The sequence below is a fragment of the Pocillopora damicornis genome, chromosome 9, assembly GCF_964200805.1.
Source record: "Pocillopora damicornis chromosome 9, jaPocDami1.2, whole genome shotgun sequence".
NCBI classification, from domain to species: Eukaryota; Metazoa; Cnidaria; class Anthozoa; order Scleractinia; family Pocilloporidae; genus Pocillopora; species Pocillopora damicornis.
Window position 1 is genome coordinate 4,698,868 of NC_142678.1, and position 20,731 is coordinate 4,719,598.

General features: G+C 38.1%; 1 protein-coding gene and 1 long non-coding RNA gene across 5 annotated transcripts in view; both read right to left on the bottom strand.

The window, feature by feature from the left end:
* LOC149039724 (uncharacterized) overlaps positions 1 to 5,794 on the bottom strand; it is a 193,126-nt gene extending 187,332 nt beyond the window's left edge. The window contains exon 1 of the long non-coding RNA XR_016180005.1: positions 5,702 to 5,794. This is a non-coding gene — a long non-coding RNA (uncharacterized LOC149039724). The remainder of the gene's footprint in view (positions 1 to 5,701) is intronic.
* Positions 5,795 to 9,078: 3,284 nt separating this feature from the next.
* LOC113669936 (uncharacterized) lies at positions 9,079 to 20,106 on the bottom strand. 4 transcript variants are annotated; one of them, XM_089183409.1, is made up of 11 exons: positions 19,979 to 20,106; positions 17,916 to 18,135; positions 17,356 to 17,415; positions 16,316 to 16,608; positions 15,688 to 15,816; positions 14,654 to 14,707; positions 13,498 to 14,084; positions 12,574 to 12,727; positions 11,976 to 12,008; positions 10,690 to 11,336; positions 9,079 to 10,067 (listed from the first exon to the last, which is right to left on the bottom strand). In XM_089183409.1, the coding sequence occupies exons 1-11, from the start codon at positions 19,986 to 19,988 to the stop codon at positions 9,921 to 9,923; spliced, it is 2,334 nt and encodes a 777-aa protein (XP_089039535.1). In that variant the 5' UTR covers positions 19,989 to 20,106; the 3' UTR covers positions 9,079 to 9,920. The 4 variants fall into 4 exon arrangements, with proteins under 4 accessions (XP_089039535.1, XP_089039537.1, XP_089039536.1 ...); XM_089183411.1 differs by having other exon boundaries at positions 17,236 to 17,415; positions 19,979 to 20,100; XM_089183410.1 differs by having other exon boundaries at positions 17,916 to 18,060; positions 19,979 to 20,073.
* Between the last annotated feature and the right edge of the window lie 625 nt (positions 20,107 to 20,731).

Consider the following 20,731-nt stretch of genomic DNA (forward strand, 5'->3'; position numbering starts at 1 on the left):
CTATGATCCATTGCCAGGTTGGTTACCTTTCCTCTTTTACTCCATCAGTGAAAATAAAACAAAACTGAAAAAATAATCCATATGGACTGTGTAAAATTTCGGCTTTCGTGTGCTACCTGAAAGACCTTCTGCTGATAATAAAGATTCCTACAAGTTATTAGCACAGGTAATTACCTTCCAACCTCTTCATTATCGCTGAAAAGAAAAAAAAAACCAGAAATCACCATCGGGTCTGAAAATGCATCCAAACACCCGCTGCTTTAGTGAGAAAACTTCTATACAAGAGCGCTAAGTGGGTTGAGTAACTTGTACCATATCAATCTCCCGTTTTCATAAGCCTGAGGGACTTAAGTCACTGAGCGCAGTTTATTTCCGTTACATTATTGCACGTTAATCAAAGTTAGAATTGTCTACAAAGGAAATATTGCAAATCGAATTGTTGTTAAAGACCTTTAGCTCCTTAGTAAGCTGATAAAATACGGCATTTCAACTGAATAGGAATTTTATCGTACTGCATTCGGCTTAAAGCTTATCGTGAAAGTTTCGAATTTATCTTTCAATTTACTGATCCTGTATTCGTTTATTAGCTGTTAAGAGGCAAAAATCCTGCACAAAATACTTCTAATCGTGGGAATAATGGCGTATGCACGCATGGTGTAAACTTCTCACCAGCCTGAGAAATGATTTCCAATTTCCAAGACAAGAAAATAAAACCGTGTTTTGTTTGTTTGCTTTCTTGTTTCTTTTTGTTGTCGTTGCTGTTGTTGTTGTTTTTTATGTATCGCACATCAAATATAAAGAAGAGAATATAGTAAAGTTGTTCGACTTATAGTTCTCGTTCATAAGAAACTCATCCTATAATCTCAAACAAAATAATTTGTATCTTTTTTTTTATCAATTTAATCTAATCTAATGATACATCCAAGTACACTATTTAAAGTGCAACTCATAAGACATTTTGATATTGAAAATTTCCACGATTACTTAACACAGATAAAAGGAAAAAAACAGGAAAAATCTTTAGAAGACACGAACTAGAGGTCTAAAGACCTCTACTTCGTGTCGTAACTGTAAAAAAAACCTTTTGAGGAAAATTTTTTAAGCCGCACTCAGCTTCGCGCTCTTTGATGATATTCGAATTTCCAGTTTACGGCTGATGCATCAGTTTTTTTTACCGCTAAACCACTCAAATCAGTCTCTGAACCATAAGTTTAAAAAAAATTAAATGGCCAAAAAAATTAAAATTTGTAACCAGACTAATGACTGTAGATATATGAAAATCCAAAACGTGCACTGCAGTGAAGAAACGAATGTAAGAGATCCTCGCAGCTATAAACACTACTGAACTAGTAGTTGAAATAAGACCTGCCAAAAATTCAGGCCCGAAAGGGATTTGAACCCATGACCTTTGCGATACCGGTGCAGCGCTCTGCCAACTGAGCTAACAAGCCAACTGGGAGCTGGTTATTAAGTTGGGTCCAAATAAACCGTCCAAGTGATGAATAATCTGATAATGATTGTAAATATATGAAAATCATATATGTGCACTGCCGTGAAGAAATGAATGTAGGAGATCCTCGCAGCTACAAACACTACTGAACTAGTAGTTGAAATAAGACCAAAAGATGTTACTAGCTCGAAAACGTGTGTTACTCACCTTCATAAGAATCATCGTCAGACGTGCTCGACTCCATCTTCTCTCCGCTATAAATTTCAACCTAAAAACAGGCTAAATTTGAATGGTAACATTATTATTCTGTTAGCTACAAATAGAGAAGAATATCCTTTTTTCTGAAATGGCACCGAATTATGGTAACATTGTTCAAATCAACAGATTACCTCAATTCACAAAACTGTAAAACTTTTCCAACTATCCCAGTTTCGGTACGAATGTCTTAATTACCCATATTGTGTCAGTTTCATTTTTAAGCTCGTTTGTTTTTCTAGATTACATCCTGGAATGGTTAACCCTAACATACCAGTCATACTAATAAATAGCATAATAATACAAGAGTATGCAAACAAAAATACAGGATATTGGATATCTATAATTATTTAGAATATACCCCAGTAGCAGGCATATACTGAATAATTATTGGATATCCAGAATAATCAAGGTCAAGGTATAGGAGATGATTTTGAAAAAAACAAAACAAAACAAAACATGCGCTTAATGTATGCTCTCTGAGGTTAACAGTTGCTGATATTTTGTCATAATGCCTGATTTATGCTATTATTTCAGTTGATTTGTTAACTTTTTTTGGTTGTGTATGGCACTAGAATTGCAAGGACATTGGAATTGTCATGTTGTGCTTTGCTACCTAAATATGTTTTCTAAATTTCAATTTGTACTTATCCACTTGATAATGACGAGAATCAGAAAATACAACCAGACTTTAATATCAAACCCAATCATATGTCTATGTATACATTCAGTGTATAATACAATCACATGATAGGAAACACGATTATCTTCGAGCCTTGCTAATTCTTGATATTCAAGTTCTAAAGGAAAAAGAAAAGCGAGGCCAATAGAATGTCACGTGTCAAATGCACAGTTCAAGTTCAAATAAAATCAAATTTAAATTTTTCCCGCAGCGATGTCACTGACGCGTTCATTCTTCAATCGAGAAATAAAGCTCACTTGGTGCTTTAAGAGTGTAGATCGACAAAATAAACCCATGATTCCCTTATCATGTTGACATTTTGACGATGGTTGAGTTATTGGAGAGGTTATGAATGACCATATGGCAAACTAAAATAATCAGTGTTAGATTTCTTGCCCTTTTTTTTTCAGCCGTTTATCATTAAAAATGACTAAATTTTCACTAGTTGTGTGCAAGATCATTGTTGCTATTTTTCTTAAGACATTTGTTGTAGGGTTTTTGGAATAGTGAGTGAAATCGTAGGTGTTTTACTGTTTGCTGTTGATGTAAACATAAGGGTAAAACTATAAATTCTTACATTTGTAATGCATCGTAACAACGAGGTTCAGTTCCGCTCATTAAGCACTAAGAATAACATAACTTGTCGAAAAAAATAGCGTTAGCTTTCATAAAATAAAAGAAAAAGATAGAAAAACTTTCATACGAAAAGGATTGAATTTCTTCAAGAACTTCTTACCCGGAATAATGCATTTCTAAGAACTAAAATGATGCAATAGAAAGCGAAAGGTCACGGGAAAAACCCCTAATTACACATTTACGCATGTAATATGCATGAAATATCACGCAAAAAAAAAAAACAGTTTCGAAATGAATTTTTACTCTACTTTGTAACTCTCCGAAGGTATATTGAAGGAAGAAAAAACGGGATACATGCCCTGAATCATTGAGTCGTTCTGTCGGCTGTGAAATAATTACAAAACCTAAACACTACTATAAGACCTATTTTTCCTCCCGCTGACTAAATAACTCATGATCAGTATATTTATTCCCATCACGTACATGATTGGCGCTAATCCAGTTTCTCCACCATATATATATATATATATATATATATATATATACAGCTTTCATTTCATAACAACCATCGATTTCCTCGTTCTGTCTAATCTGGAACGATATAAGCACAATTGGTACTTTTCTCGTGACAGATATTCCTTAACTATCCCAAAGCGGAAAAACGTGTCTACGGAATTAATAACACAACCGCAGTTTAAGAGCAAATCCTTTTAAAGCAAAAGGTAAGTTATGCATCGTTTCTAAATGTGATTACACAGCGACTTCATGTTCCCTGCTTGCTTGTTAAATTGTAAATTTACGTTACAACGTCGGCGTAAAAACTCTAGGACCACTCGAAGCGAGCGAACAAACAGATAATTCAGCAATACTGAGGCTCCTCGTGTAATTCTGTGGATGTTAACTATCAAATAAATATAATATCGCCATCTGGCTCGTTTTAATACCTAGCCAACTAAAGCGAATTGTAATTGCGATAAAGATTTCGGTCAGTTATTGCTTGTTCCCGAAGGAGAAATTTAGGCCCTCAGCTCGGCGGATTCAAAATGACCCACAGTCCATCAAATCAGTCTGAAGTTACGAATACTGTCTTGTTTCAATTTTAACCTGCTTTAGAGTCAACATTAAGAAACGCTTCGGGTAACATTTCAATTAATCGAGGAACGGTTCGACAAGTCCAAACATCCAATGATCTTGAATGTCGAAAAATGACGAAACATCAAATAAATATGATCTCGCCCGGCCACATGGTTCGTTTTCACTGCTCGCTAGGTAATCATGAGTAATATCTATATTTATTGACTTCTCCAGTTGGAAAAATTAAGGCCCATAAGCTCGGTGAATCAGAACTGGCCAAAGTACAACAAATTTAATAGTTTGCGGACTGTTGCTTCTGTTTTTCTAAAACAAGTTTGAGAATAAACATTAGAAACCGCTTATGGTAATATTTTCATTTACCACGAAAGGTCCTATATCATTTAAAGGCCCATTTCCAACCTTGATGCAACGCGGTCGTTTGTTTTTGTTTTGAACCACCGCTTTTGTTTAAATAGCGCCTCTGATTGGTCAGTTATTTTTATCTTGTCACGTTGTCTCGAAATGCCTTCTGCGTTTTCTCCGATGAATTTGAAGAGCTTGTCAAAATAATTCTGTTTAAAACAGTTCTTTACGTTTTAATCCGGCATGGAATTGGATGAATCCATTGATTTCGTAGAATCCCAGACAGTAAACGCTTATGGATCGGTTGTTGCTAAAGAGGAACACGAAAATCCTTGCGAGCATTTCTAAGAAAGTGAAAATGTTGACCCACCACGTTTTCATTCATTCATCAATTTTGTTTAAATCGAAGTTTTCCATCCTTGCTAAATAGGACCAAGAGTCAGCACAGGCGGCCGAAGCTCCAGCTGTGAGATGATCATTTTGCGCAATAACAGTCATGGCGGAATAATAAGGGTTTGTATGGGAATATTTACGACCGCTATTAGGAATAAAAAAATACGTCGAATTCTCAAAAAAAATACTTCGCCTTACTTCCACTGTGTATTGCTTGTTATCTGACCGCTTACTTTGACGAAAAGAACGCATTTTAGCGAGTTCTCCGTTTCGAGGTTTTCAACGTTCCATAAAAACTATACTAATTTTTCGCTGGAAAATATTCTACCTTCATTTACAATCCTCAAGCACTTCTAGAAAGTGAAAAAATTCCAACGTTGTCCGTTCGCTGACCTCGTACACAGAGCGCGAAGAGATCCAAGCGTGACACTAAGAAAATTTTCACCGGACACTACCGGACACGGTCTTCGAATAACTAAACGTCCGGCAGTCTGACATTTTTCCATATTTCTCTTTGAAAAATAACAATTTCTACTGGGTATATTTTATCTTCATTTAGAATCCTCGAGCGCTCCTAGAAAGTGAAAAAAATTGAACGTTGTCCTTTTCGCCGACTCTGTTCACTGAGTAAGAAGAGATCCAAGCGTGACACTTAAAAAAAAAATTTTCTTCGGATTCTTCCGGCCAAGTTTCAAAATACTGTAAGGAAACTGTAAAATGACGAATGGCGAATGTATTTACCGTAATACAGTTGACTATATGTCTAGGATGGCTCTTGAGAAAGACGATTTTAGGAGGTTTTCAATGATCTGGGAGTTTCGTGTTACAGGAAATTGGGTCGCGGCGCGCGTTGCATAAGGGTGGAAATGGGCCTTTAAAAACATCTTACCACAACTGTTTAAACATACCTTTTTGTCGCCTGTTCAATGTTTCTTGTCTGGGCTCTGACAGCCTTCAAGATGACGGCTTCGAAGACCAAAACAAGCAAGCCTGTTCCCCAGGTTCCTCTCTTTCTTAAGCGGGCTTCAATCTCGAGCCTAGGGTTATTTTAGCTCTTTGTCAGCGGTATGGTTGCCAAATAATGACCTCTAGGAGAAGGAATTAATTCAATTTTTTTGAGTGACTGATGGTAAAACTCCACACAGGAAGTATGATTTACGGAAGGGATCGATGGGGCCGGAAATAGACTATTAACAACGATAAACTGGAATTGTTTTGACTGTTGTTTGTATGTACTATATTTTTTTTCTTGTGTGTGAAAGTTTTCACATGTAAACTGCCTATCAATTTGTAAGAAAACATCCAACCAAAGCCGCTGCATGCTGCAATGAGGGGAAGCTGTTCTTCATGAAACGATGGATTGCTGTCGTTGTTTTCAAAGACGTGTACGTAGAAATAAATCGTTATATAAATTTGTTTTGAGTGAAAAGCAGAAAAGAAGGCATTGTAGAGGCTGTGCAAGCTTACAGAAATGTACCAGTGTAAAAGAGTTCGACATCAGAATAGCATAGCATTTAGTGTCAAAGAAGAAATCGAGAAGCATAAATATGTAAGGAAATCGCGAAGGGTTCCACTCTTAAGAAAACAGAAATGAGGTCTGTCGCCATCCAAAGCCCTTCTCAGGCCACAGTTTCACCATCTGCTTTACCGCAAGTAAACGATTTAAAATTTCAGTCCATTATACCCACGTCTCGAGTACTCCAAGAAAACACTTCTGATGGAAACACAGAGTTAATCCTTTCGTATTTATTTATGAATCTTACGACAAATTAAATCCTTCATTTCTGTCACCTATATACTTCGTAACACTAATTTAACCAAGCAATCAACCGGGATTAAAATACTTGAGAACGCTGGCCAGAAATCCTGAGATACCTAAGTATGAAGGGTTTTATATGAAGCTACATTTACAGCTGGTTTGTGATTAGCATTTTTTTTTTTTTTCACAATTACAATATACATGTGTGTCATTCAAAATTCCATGCCAATATATTTTTGTCCAATTTACTATGATCACAAAACATTCAACAGAGTTTAACTCATTCAATATGAAAATATTTATCAATATATAGAGAGTTACATTTTGTTTTATATTCAATTGATAGAACATGCAAAGACTGAATCGTGAAGGGTTGAAGTATATATGCTATGGGTTGTATCGTAGACAAGCCTTCCAGCTGCAAAAGCTAAACTTATTATTTGGTTACCTAGTTGTGGTGTCAAAGCATGTACCAAATTTCAGTTTCTAGAGGAGATTTTGATGAACAATATAGAAGCCTATGTGTACAGAAACCTGGAACTACTGGCTTTTATATCTTACATGTAACAAGGAATAGTACCATTTCAGTTGGAGGAGCTTAATAAAGAAATGGTAGTTTGAGCTCCTGACTTGCTTGATTTTTGAGTGTACTGTTGTACAAGAAGATGGAAGTCCAGCACTTCTAGTGTGTGTGATATATAGTTATGTGATGAATACCCAATGCTGAGAGCTGAACCTTGTCCAGATACTCATTACCATCATCCTTATCCTTATAACTGCGATATTTAAAAAATAAGACGAGCTAAAAGTTGTAACAGACCAAAGGAAAGACCATTTTTAAATTGTCTTTCTTTTTAGTCAATCACTGATATAAATGTAACCTTGAAACATCACAAGCATAAAAATTGCAAAATGTGAACCCTCCACATTTTTTTCTCTCCAGAAAAAACAACTAATCCCTAGCTTGATTCAGCATACTGAATCATATAAAATAAAGAAGCAAGAGCAAACTCAAAGCTTGTGATGTTTTCAAGGTTCAAATTATATTCGTTGCTTCTCTTTTTCTTTTTATCTTAAGGAGGGATGTGGGTATTTAATTCATATGCATGTGTTTTCAGTAAACTCAGGGTCAAGTAATAGTCTCAAAATGTTACAAAATGTAACACGTCAGGTAACAATTTTAAATTTTGCTTCCCAAAGTTATTTTGGAACAAGTGCACAGCACATTTAATAGTTTTTATTCTCACATGGAAATAATAAAAAAGTACATTTCAAAAGGTCAAAAGATAATATGTCAAACAGGAAAATATTAAATTAGTATTAAAAGAAACTTGTTTGTCATTTTTTCATTGTTAAGTATATCAAGGAAAGGTTAGGAAAGTTGTCTAAGGTATGTCGCATGTTAGAGGCGACGGAATGGGTGTTTTTATAAGAGTTTCAAAACATTGCTGTGTTTCTTTGTTCTGTAGTCATCCCGGTTCAAGTGCAGTCACCTGCTCCATCAATAGCTTCTCTTAAATCTAAACCAATCGCTTCTAAAGTTTGGCGTTGTTCCTTTTTCATTTCCTCTGAGCTCGATTCTCGCGTAAAAGCTGCGTACAATGCCATCACTTATCCCTTTTTCTTTCACTTCCAAATTTCCAGGAGCACCGGAGGACATAATGGAAAAAATCTCGGTATTTTCTACTGGTTTATAAATCACACTTTCTATTTGTTACGATGATTCTTATGTTCACGTACACAACAGTAATTTACGTTCTTCTCTTCTTTTGGTGACGTAGCGGACCGTCTACTCTAATTTAAGCATGCGCAGAAGTCAACCGGAAGCAATAACTAACAATGTAGACATGCGCAGTTAAAGCCGGAATCCCACGGTTTCTGGGAAAAAAATTCCATTCTCCCAAAGGTCATTATTTGGCTACCAAATCGCTGACAAGAGGCCAAGACGACCTTAGGCTGAAGATTGGGCGGGCTTTTAAAAGATATATTCCTGAGGCATGCACGCTAGATTTGCATCGAATTTTATGTTTTTAAGATAAAGTACAAAAGAGAAAAATATTTAAAAAGAAAAATTCTTTAATTTGATTTAATAGCTCATGATCACAAAGTGTTTCCTTTCAAGCTTTCTGGAAAGGGTCAACTACGGCACTTTTCAAACAGCAATGTTTCAAAGCGGAGCTAAAATTACCTGTTCGAGCACTTGAGCGTTCTAAGTTATGTCACGATCCTTCTAGCATATCTTTCAACAAGCTATTCTTTATTTGTATCTGGAAGATCACTAAGCTAAAGCTGAGACTTCACAGGCTCAGTCAGATTCCAGAGATCAATCTGCACGATAATATCGTTCTGTGTAAATATTTAAAATCTGAAATAATGAGATGCGTCGGGTCATTTACATCATGCGATCTAGCTCGTTCAAAGCGGCTTAGGACCGCTAAGGATTCCCAGAGTATCTTACTAATCTCTCTTTGAGCAAAATCGGCTATTTAATGGCAGTTACAGGATGAAAATATTTGATACACAACCAACATTTGATATCATTTTATTTCCCTCTGACCAAACTATACACATTAAATTCAACAGTATGCAAACTTTACAATATTTACACTTATTCGATTACACTTCTTAAGGTTTGCTTTTAGTGTTTTGAGGTTTATTATTTCTATTTTTTTTTCATACAGGATTTGTTTTTCGCTTGCTATCAAGCAGACATGTTTCAAGTGAGTTTTAATCAACTTCTGTTCTTTTAGAGTGGAAGTAACTGCTCTCTTACTTTTAACATATCATTTTCTACGTTCTGTTGCAGAATGAAACATTTTTGTCAGATTAAAATGGTAGTTTATGTAACAATTCGAAAATTTTGTACGAACTTTCTAACAACTCTTTGAGTTTATCTTAAACTCCCATTCAGATGGTAAGATCAAGATGAATAATTAGGGTCTAAAAGTCTAAGCAGTTAAGAAAAAAATGAAAATGTTTAGAGTAAACTCTCTACAATAATTCCTATACTTAAAATAAAAAATAAAATTATAAACAGATGAAAAGGACATCTAGCGTCTTAAAATCAAGTTGATTTGTAATTCAATAAGAAAAAAGCCAGCAGCAATTTCATATTTATTTTATAATTTTCGATTTGATTTAATTTGATTCAAGAAAGGATGATCTTCTTCTTTCATTGGGTAACAATCGTGTCCACAAACATTGAACTATTCAATAAGTTTCATTCTAAATCTCTAACATAATAACAGTATAAACGAAGCCATGGTTAACAGTAAAGCGCTCAGCTCAGTCCCTTCTCACAAGTAGAGAAATTTAGTCAAGGTATCCATAGGAACGGCTAACAGTAAATCGCTCAGCTCAGTCCCCTCTCACAAGTACAGAAATTTAGTCAAGGTATCCATGGGGGCAGGAACCTGGACAGAGTTAACACGCTCCACTACCAGTCTAGTGACTTCTGTCAAGATCTCAAGGAAGTGATGATGATGATGATATTTGCTGATCACTTCGACTAAAGCCTATTGCAATAATCAAGTACAAAAAATGAGGAACATCACCATCCAGGCAGAAGAACCGTTTTCGGACAAAATGAGCCAAAAGACTTAGAAACTTGAGACGAAAATTATAACGCAGGCCAAGCTAGGTTGGCAAAAGGATACTTTATGTGGAAATTGAAAAGACCTTTAAAATGACCCTTAATCGAGTCAGCCCACAGGCGGCCCAAGCTCCAGCTCTGAGATGATCGTCTTGCATGGTAAGCGTTAAGGCAAAAATATAAGAGTTTGTATGGGAATATTTACGCCTCGCCTCACTTTCACAGAGCATCGCTTGTTGTCTGACCGCCTACTTTGTTGAAACGAGGCCATTTTAGTGAGTTATCCATTTCTAGTTTTTTTCTAATACTTCTCTCTTAGGAGATTACGATTACTTCAAACACTCTTAACTCTATAAACGACCGCCAAATTTCAAGTGGAGCTTGTGCTCGACAGTAGGAGACTAGTTAGTATAGGGGATAAGTTTCTAAAAAAAATGTGGAGCTGCGTCGGTGAAAGTATAACAGGGTAATTAAGTATTGTCAATTTACGCTGTTAGCACATGAATCGAACAAAGCATGTTGCTTTGGTTTTTGCGATTTCTTACCTGTATAAACCAGGTGCCATTATCCGGATCTCGATATGATACGTAACCCGGCGCGGTGGCAAAGGCCAGGACAAAGTCGGCTTCCGGTGGAAACACGCTCCGCGGGAGGGTGCAGTCAGTAACGAATGCAGTATCACATGGCTGGGAGCTTATCTGTGCCTGTGACGTGGTCACGACCTTCTGCTGTAAATTGATATCATTAACAGGTGAGGAAATTGAATTATCAGCGTTGTCTCGACATCCTCTGCAAGTTTGGATGATGAACGCTTTGGGTTTATGCTTAAGTGAAGGACACTTGTTCTCACGGAACTCGCACATCAAATTCTTGACGGTTGTCTCCCTTCCGTCGACGCCCAAGATGCAATCGCGATCTCCTCCATGCGACATGACGATGAACACAAACGCGTTATATGCTTTGTGATTTGCAGCTCCAAACTTCTGTGCCACTTTCTCCAACTCGTGGCTCGTCAAATCTCTCCGGATAATTACTTCAAAGAAGAGCGTCCTGAACAGAAGTTGGAGGCTACGTTCGTCTTCGACGGCTCCTGGTCGGTTCAGGTCCCTGTTCTGGAAGTTGACGTTATTCACGATGACGCACAATCCTCGAGGATCCTTGTTCATTTCATAGCTAACCTCCTGGGCCAAAGCTAAAAAAATTGAAGTTCCAGTTTAAAATCCAATCAAAGAAGTTTCATTAATCAATTGTATCAATAACAAATGCTCGATATGAGTGGGTTTTAACCCTTTACACTCTCACGTTGGTATTCATATTCTGCACACTGTTCTCTTCTCATTTCCTCTGCAAGAATAATCTGTTTGACAATCAAGAGCTTCCTAAATTGGTGATCATTTCCTTTTTCTCGTGACCTTAATTTTTGATTCAAGAATGATTAATATTCTGTTAGGAGAAATTAGGAGCCAATCACCCTGAGGGTTCAGGGCCCCTTTTGTTTTTTTAATCTTAACCATTATAATTTTTAAAAGGCGAAATGGCATATAGTATTTCATACGTATTTACGATCCAGCTAATGACATATACATCATTCACACCAAAGCTTACACATGTTTTAGGGCTGTTTTTCAACACGATTTAAATTGTTTTTCCTTATAAAAGCTGTCGACTTCAAATGTAGCACATTGAAAATACAAGTAAGCGATTACTTGAATCTTATGGAAAAATTCACTTTTTCTGTTCTGAATCTGATTTTCCGTCAGTTAAACCCGGTTAAACTAAGTATTTTTTCCTAGTATGAATGGGGTAAGAGACGGAATCCAAACAGTCATACCTGGAGTGATAGGGGCTAAAGGCACTGTTGAACCTAAAGGAAAAAAAAGCATCCATTTTTAGGCAGAATTGCACGTCCACTTAAATTATTTTAGTATCCCAATCAATTTTAAAAGGAATATGTTTGATGTACGGCAAAACCTGAAAAACACAGATCTAGTTACTAAGTGTCTCCTGTTCTCACCAGCGACCGCTTGTTCCAATTTTCCAGGACGAAAAGTAATATCGTACGGTCATTGCGTGTTGCTTTAGCTGCTGCGTTTATTTCACTATAGAGAGAACAAGAATCCCCCCCTAGAGGCTTACCAATATCCAAGGCATGTTAGTTGGGGAGGAAGCTCATCTAAAACTTGTGTTCTTCCCGTATCGTCACCAGGATCAATACATTATGCAGTATGCATTTCTCGGTTTGAAAACCATTAACATTCAAACTGACCAGCAGTCTCCAAGAACGAGACCTATGACACTCCACTGACAGACTCTAATGATGACGTTAGTCCTTGAAGTCTTCAAAACTTCAGCCAGTCCGGGGGGGGAGGGGGGGGGAAAGGGGTTGATGCTTCAAATTGATCGGCGCATTACTTCATTAATTGTCTTACCTAAATACACTCTTGCTCTGAGTGTGTGGTTCCGATATGGCATTTTAATGCTTGGTTGTTCACTCTGTTTATCCTTCATTTTTTTGTTTACCATCGTCAACATGTCAAGCAGATGGTACAGATGAAAGGAACTTCTTATGACCTGGTCCAAGATCTGTTGAACGAGCAAAGCAAAAGTAACTGCTCCGCTCCCTTGATTCAATAATTCACACAATGAGTATTTATCTCTTTCCTATTGATCAGTGAATGCTGATAAAAAGGGTTGAGGGAGTGTTGTATCAACATTGCTCTATTGTAGCATTGATGGTAATCCACGAAAAAAGTACCCATTTTAGTACGTCAGCCCCTCTTTCTCGTTTTCTGGGCAAGGCCCGGCTCCTTCTGTTCGTACCGAGCTATTATCCAACACTTGAAGTGCATCGAGCAGTTTTGTCACAATTGTCTTCCCCTACCGTCACTCTACCTCTGAGTTCCCTACTCTGACATTTTAAAGTTGGCAAGAAAATTAACCTCCATTTTAATATTACATTTTCATCGATATTAATAAGCTGCACAATGCCTGAAGTTTTCGTTGATCTGAGCTGCAATAGATATCAGTTTTGCTTGACTGGGTCTGGTGAATATTAATTCAGGCCCCATTTCCTTCCTTGATTCGTACGCTTTGCGACCCGTCATTATTCATCGCTGGAGGATTTTGGTTGTGTCATTATAAAACTTATCTGATCCCCCTGTGGCCCTGTAGCATTCTAATGATCCCCCCTCATTTGCAATCAATTTTCAAAAGTCCCTCATTATGTTCTGTTAGCGACGACTGACTCCCATCTTTTCCCCCTGAAAACTATGTGATTCCCCCCAAAATCCTCCAACCTCCAGCCCAGCCCCCCCCCCCCCCCCCCGGGCGACAAACGATGACTGATCCTTCACCTGGATAAACAAAGACCCTGGTTCTCTGTTGGGTTGATCAGCTGGATATGTAGAAGTCACACAAATAAGCAGAAAGTCGGCTTCTTCGGGGCAGCTGTCTTTCTCACTGGCGGAGATGCAAGGCAACCTAACGGCATCCTTTTCTGCAAAGCTTCCGCTTGCGAAGATTGAGCACTCATTGTCGACCCTTGAAGGTATCCCTTTAACACGCTGAACAAAAAATAACTTGGGTTTACCCCGGAGGGAGGGACACCTTGATGCTGTGAACTCCACCATAACATGCTCAAGGCTTGCGTTTCTACCATCAGGACAAGATATTTCACTGCACCGGCCAGAAACAGACAGGAAAATAACAACAAATGTGTCAAAGTAAGTATGATCTTTCTTTGCAAATTCCTTAGCTAAATTATAGATCTCGTCCCTTTGAAGATCTCTTTCAATTAGCATATCAAAGGAAAGGAACTTAAACAAGCCCTCGAGCTGCTCTTCTCCCACCGCTAAGTTTGGAACGTTGTTTATCAGAAGGCAAAGTCCACGCGGACGAGATGTGTGCATCACGTAGTGGTGGCTCAGCCAAGGTGTTTCCGCTAAAAATATAAGAGTAAACCAAATCAAACAAATTTGTGATTTTACTTTCATGGGGGCTGACCTTGATTCCTGCCTGTCAGGCCACAGTAACTCATTTCAGTAAACCGGGGCTTTTACATGCTGACGATCAACAAGTATAAAAACCATAGGGCCTATCAACAACTTAACCGAGATACGGGGTCCTGGAAAGTAGCAGGTCTGAAAACTGCATTGTTACATTCACACCTTATCTTCCTGCTGATGGAACTACATTCGCCTCGTGTTCTTTACGGGCGTGCGCAAAATATCTGATGGCAATACTGGCCATAACAATAGTTTGATGGAGACAAGACTATTAGCTAGTGGGCAGGGGATTAACATTCTATTCACAGGGGAGTGGGGTGGATCTGAAAACTGCAGTGTAAGAGCGCGCTGCGGTTTTTATCGGGCAGTACGAAGCAGAAAAAACGCCGAGTCATCCTGGTTCTCAAAAATCCTGCAGATATATACATATACACATGTAAATGCTTGTATGTGTACCAGTGCGTACGCATACACATACGCATACACATTGTTCTCATCGACATACCTGGTCCCTGGCAAAGTAGTATTGCTTCGGGGTCCGGGACAACCCTACAAAGCGCTGATAAAAAAAATAATAAAAAAAAAAAAAAAAAAAAAAGCAACAATAACATTAACAACAAACATGTGAAGAGACATTAATCTTCTAACACTGATCCTATATTGGCGAGTATAAGTTGTCCAGCACATAATAATTGTGTGCGTGTTGCGAATTTAATGAGTTGAAATAGACAACCTTTTTTTCACCAGCCCTATCACTGCTATGAGTGATCAAGACCGACTATCTCCATACAATAGCAATCTAAAAGCAAGGAGACAAGTAATAAAGAAAAATTTCAATTAAGGGATTACTGGTTGATCCAATACCAAATTCTTCGAACTAACACCATAAGAACTGTATAGCAGACAGTGAGGAAAATTACTAATGAGATCTTGGGAGTGAAAGAGTTAACTACTCCAACACTGATGTTGAAACTGGCACACCCTTTCATCCATGAACATGCGCAACTAAGTCAGATTGGGCGCACGCGGTTCGCCACGCAAGTGCCTCTACGATCGGAGCTAGTTCTTGTCAGCATTTTTGCAATGTTTATCCATTTTCTGAGTGACTTTTAAGATTTCACAGGTTTTATTTATAAATTTAAAGTGAACTCCACCCTGAAAGATAAAGGCGACCCGGCAGTCTTATGACCCTCTCCCCCCTCCCCCTCCCAAAAAACAGGCGTCCAGACAACGCATAAATTTTACGCAGTATGAATAACTGTCGTTTTTAGCAAAACCCACTCAGGACGCACATTTTATGAGGAAGGTCCTCTGATGGAATGGGGCGCATAACTGGACAAACTTGTGCTTGTTTCTTGATGCGCTACACGTTATGCATTTATTCATATAATTCTTAAACGCACTTATTAAAGCCAAACGCACTTCATGGGCTGGACGACTTCCATGTTTAACTGTTGCAAAATGGAAACAAATCTGTGGGACAAGTGTACCAAACAGAGCTGAGTAAATGGCAACTGACCTCTAAGTACTCTTGTTTACCTGCATGCATTGCTTGCGCTAATCTCTCCACGGGGAGGCAAAATTGAGCTGAATTTCCAGTGTCTTCCACATCTGTTGGCTCTTGCTGTACTGGTGTTATAGCGATTGGAAGTCTTGGATCAAAGTAAGCTAGAAAACATTAAAAGAACACGGTCCTAAAAAACCAGGTTAGTATTTCTTTCGGACTGAGGTTCTTTTTCGTTTGTTGGATATATGGTTGTTGTTCATTTTCCTGGCTCCAATACTTATTTAGAATGTTTTGCCTTATAGTTCGTATTATTTCTTTTCTTTTCTTTTCTTTTCTTTATTTTTTTTTTTATTTTATTTTTTTTTTTGGTTTTGGTTAAAACACGTTGTAACACTAGTAGCTATTCAAGTTTCTATTGCTTGAAATTTCCCACTTTTTTAACATAAAAACTGAAGAAATAATCCTACTCCACAACATTACTCATTAAAAAAAGTTTATCTAACCCTATCTACCCCCCTAATAATTTTTAACGTTGTTGAAAGTTATTTTTCGTGGGTAAAAATATTTTCCTCTAACATCCGCTGACTGAGATAGAGGAAGTCTGAGATGTCTTTGGTTACCCAGCACTTCTTCATAACAGTATGATCACGTGGCCTTTACCTAGATCTTCTTCCGGAACCAGTGTGACTTGAATTTTACTTCCGCTTCCGGTGGAACTCAAGCGAATGTAACCATACCAGAAGTCTGGTTCACTTCGGCTAAAACTGACCCATCCTTCCTCTCCATTGATATCAAAGTGGACGCGGTTGCTCTTTAAGTCACGGTAAATGCACAAGACACTTCCGTCTCTGATGTCTCTGTTGTAGAAATGTGTTATTTGCGAAGAAGCAGCAAAACTTGTCTTAGAGTCGAATGTTTTCTTAAAGATTTGCTTCTGTTGGCTGCTCCATCCCCTGAAGATAAGAAAATGAAAGGTCATTAGATGAATTCACAATATGATCGTTCAATGATTTCGTAAATTCATCTGTGAGAGATGAATACACTGGAAGAAAAGCAAAAAAAGGTACAAGTTTCCTTATTTGGTAAAAAATGCTATCGAGTGGAGGAAGGAAATCACTTTATGCTTAGAGTTAGCAAAAATTTCTGGACTCGTGCCGCCAGTCCAGTCCAACTTTAAAAGCGCTGTTGAAGGGGTCCTTAATAACGATCAATCGTGAATCTGATAGTTAAAATGGTTTCTGACGATCCCAGACAATGTAGTTGATTGACACATACAGTACGTTAGATGTAATTTCAATATTTCTTTTCAACATTGTTCGAATTTAACTGACTTCTCATGGAGCCAAAAAACTTTAACCGCTGTAACTTTGTTTTGACTAACGAGCCGGGTGAAATTTCCCGGGAAAACGATCCTCTGACCTTATTTTACTTAATTTGATCTTGTATCTCGGGCGGTACCGGATCGATCTGTTTTCATCAAGGCTTCGATTGACGGACCTACCACCCGTTTGCTGGAAAGAGGCGATCGTTAGATTGTCTGAATTCATCGCAACGCCTGTGCCTCTCTTTTTATTACTCACTTTCGCCCCATGCCTCCTTCATGGTTCCAACACTCGGCCCAAGCTTCCCCCGCTTTGTTACAAGGAGACGGATAAGGGTGCAGGGCAACCTTAGCTAATATAAGTGGACGTGATAATTACCACAGTTTTCCAGTCAGTCGAAGATGTTCTCCATTCTGAACACCCAACATCTGCAGTTTCCTAAAGAATTATAAGGAAATTCTACTCCAGCAAAGCGCATTCAAATTATAAACTCAGAAGTTAGCAAAGCACCTTTCAAAATGTATAAAATAACATCAAAAGCTTGTTGTGAAATAAATTAGACAAAAGAGCGCTATTTCAGCTCTTTCTGCGTGGCATAGCACGTACACAAAATAGTTCGCAAATGTTTGGAAAATTAAAAATAATTTGAGGCCGGCATTGCCTCACGCACCTCACCCCTTGACCTTTACCTTTTAAAGGAATTCTTCAAATCTAAGGATTGCCATCAAACATCACAAGCAAATAAGCTTTGTTTTGTGACAACGCATTGAACAAACCCAGAACAATGGTAATGCTAGGAGTGGATCCCGTATTTTTCTAGGTGCACTACTATGACGTAACTGACGGGGTGGGGGAGCGCCCCTGCCCTAGATCCGCCCCTAACTACTTTTTATGCAATGTGTTCACGAGAATAGTGTGGATTGGGGCTTGATTCATACCTGCTTTGCGGAGAGATCAATCCATAGGTCAAATTCGATTTTCCCTCGAAACAATCCACAAACACGCGCAGTTTAGAAGCACCACACAGAGGATATCTTGTCACAATTTCACCAAACGATGGCCAAGTATCTCCTTGTATCCAAACTGTCGGGGTTGTTTCAGAAAAATGTTGAGAACCACGGACTAGCTCCAGCGTACGAAAAGCAGAATCTTTAAAGACTACATTATAAATTCAAAATGAAAATTTGCTCAAAGTTAGCATAGTTTGGTTGCATTTGGCTTTGTAATTCCCGTATAACTTTGTCACAGGCTTTGGGTTAGTAATCTTTAAAATATCTAACCGGAGGACAAGTAGTTTAGTAGTAGGTCCGCTATTGCACACAGGCACAGAAGCCAGAGCTGTTACCATGGTAACACATTGGTTCGCCAAGTGTGGTCCCGATGAAACGATTTTTGAAAAGATTACGAGTTGAAGTATTTTATAACACCAATTTCCTGCTGCGTTGGCGATATGTTAAATCCCCCTCCCCTCCCCCTCACCCCTTCCGCTCTTTACCCCCCCCCCCCTCGTCAATGCTAGTGATAATTTTTATTGACATAACTATAACAATAATGATGACGAAAAACGATAACTGTGGAATGATGTAAACAGTATAATAGACATTAAGAATAACTTCGTTTGTATTTATTCACTAGATGCTATTCAGAAGGTTACTTCCGGTCAACGGTCTTTTTTACTTTGCCTACGTCACCAGCACGCGTGTGGAAGATCACCTTTACATAATTTTGCTCTCGATGACCGCCTTTGTATTTGGAACAGTTTTTAAATAAAGTTGAGTTTCTCATACAGTTGTATTGCTTTATCACAAAAGCGATGACGATGAACTTTAACAATGATGACTGGCGATGACTGGGACTGTTGTGATAATAAAACTGCTAGGATTTATACAGCTTACTTCTAAGAAGAACAATTTAGAAAACACGTCTTAATAATTTAGGGGCCTGTCATATAATCCTGTAATTTCAACGAAACCACTTTCTAATGCTGAAAAACATGATGTTTAGCTATTGATTGAGAAAAATATGTGGCGAATTTAATATTGGGTAAAACAAAGGTGAACCTTACGGGTTTGAGGCCGCGTGACGTACAAATTAAATCTCCTTGAGTTTGTATAGGTCGTGCATTTATGATGAGGGGCGAGTCGACCGTATCAAAACCGATCAAATCATGCGAGACAACGCAAAAACCTTAAGGCAGTGAACCTCAGTGAATCAACTTCCTGCTTAATAGAGAGCGCTTGCATCTAGCCTACGTGTAGCCGTTCTCTACACGTGGGCTAACTTGCATCCAAGTCACGAAATTGCGCATCAAATGATTTTAAAAATTCATCAGGTCGCAGTCAATTGTCATTTCGTACGATTCAATCAATTTTTTTGCCCCCTCTGCATGCCAATCCAACAGCATTGTTCAACACAATAATATACAAAATGCTAATTTGATTTAGGCGACGAAGGGAAAAACCCCTACTTAAAGATTAGCACAGGGTATCAAATGTCTGTGAAACTGAGATACGTAATGTTTGACAACAAAATTAACTTGTGCTTTTGCAGTTTCACGGATTCTCTGTGCAGAATCCATCAATAATTAAAATTTCCTTCAAATAATGCATCTTTACCCCCTAATTTGACTGAACTGATAACGAGTGCATCGAATTCTCTAATATGAATCGTAAGCATCGGCGAGATGAGTTGCGATCAGTGAAAGATCGTAATTTCGCATGGCGTAACAGAAAAGAGGAACAAATCGAAATAAAAATGTGTGTTTGCTCTCGGAAAATACCCTTTCTAGTGCAAACGGTCCATGTACATGTCAGAATTTCGATGCAAAATGCAGTGTCTGATTTCCATGCGGAAACGCTAGTATAAATAAACAATGGAAAGTGAAAGTCGAGTCAAGTTCCGCTAAAAACCAAGCTGCGTAATTCTTAACCGGGCAACGTTATCGTCCCTTTCTGTACCAGACACAACACAACTAACGCTGGCTTCACTATAAAGAGCTCACCTTGCTCCATTGTTTTGCGTCCGTGGACAAATCATTTTGTTTCTGCCAAGGGAATGATTTAACTTGTTTTGTCTGGGAGTTACTACATCACGGGCGACGAGCGGGGATAGAAAAAACGACCCAAATACGAGTGGTCAGCAGTGAAACAACTTTCATATTTCATATATAGACAGATCATTTGTAGTATCAGGAAACAACCGTGTTGTAAAGCCGAAGTGTAAACAGTTTACTTTGCTAAATAAAATGTTAAGCAATTCAAAAGTGTTGATTGTACATATATCTTTTACTGCTTTAATAAACAATGAAGGTATCGGTGGCATCCGAAAGGTACCAAGAAGAACTAAATGTACGTTTTGTAGTTGCAGAAAACAATCGTGTTGTAAAGCCGAAATGTTACCAAGTTACACTTCGCTACTTAAAAAGTTAAGCAATTTTCCTCAAGCTTTAACTGGAACAATACTTTTAATGCTCTATTAACCAACGGAGGCATCGGGAAAGGCATTGGTGACACCGGGAAAGGCATCAAGAAGAATGATATTCACGTTATGTAACTTGTTGTGTGACGAAAAAAACGTATCTTGACTTGTTCAAAGCATTAATCACAGTTGGCTTCCTTTTCACTTGAATTTTGTATCCACAGCCTAAGATGAGAAATTTAAAATTTCTATCAGCTGAAGTTCTTTTACTGCATATTATATCTATTCAATCGCCCCCAATTCACGTGGAAAAAAGGCAAGTAGGAAAACACTGAGC

What these genes read in the sequence shown, in the direction of transcription:
- LOC113669936 (XM_089183409.1), bottom strand. An exon ending in CGACTGACTGGAAAACTGTG is followed by an intron (nt 16,609 to 17,355) that starts GTAATTATCACG and finishes TCTTATCTTCAG; the next exon opens with GGGATGGAGCAGCCAACAGA. An exon ending in ATGGCACCTGGTTTATACAG is followed by an intron (nt 10,068 to 10,689) that starts GTAAGAAATCGC and finishes TTATTGCAATAG; the next exon opens with GCTTTAGTCGAAGTGATCAG.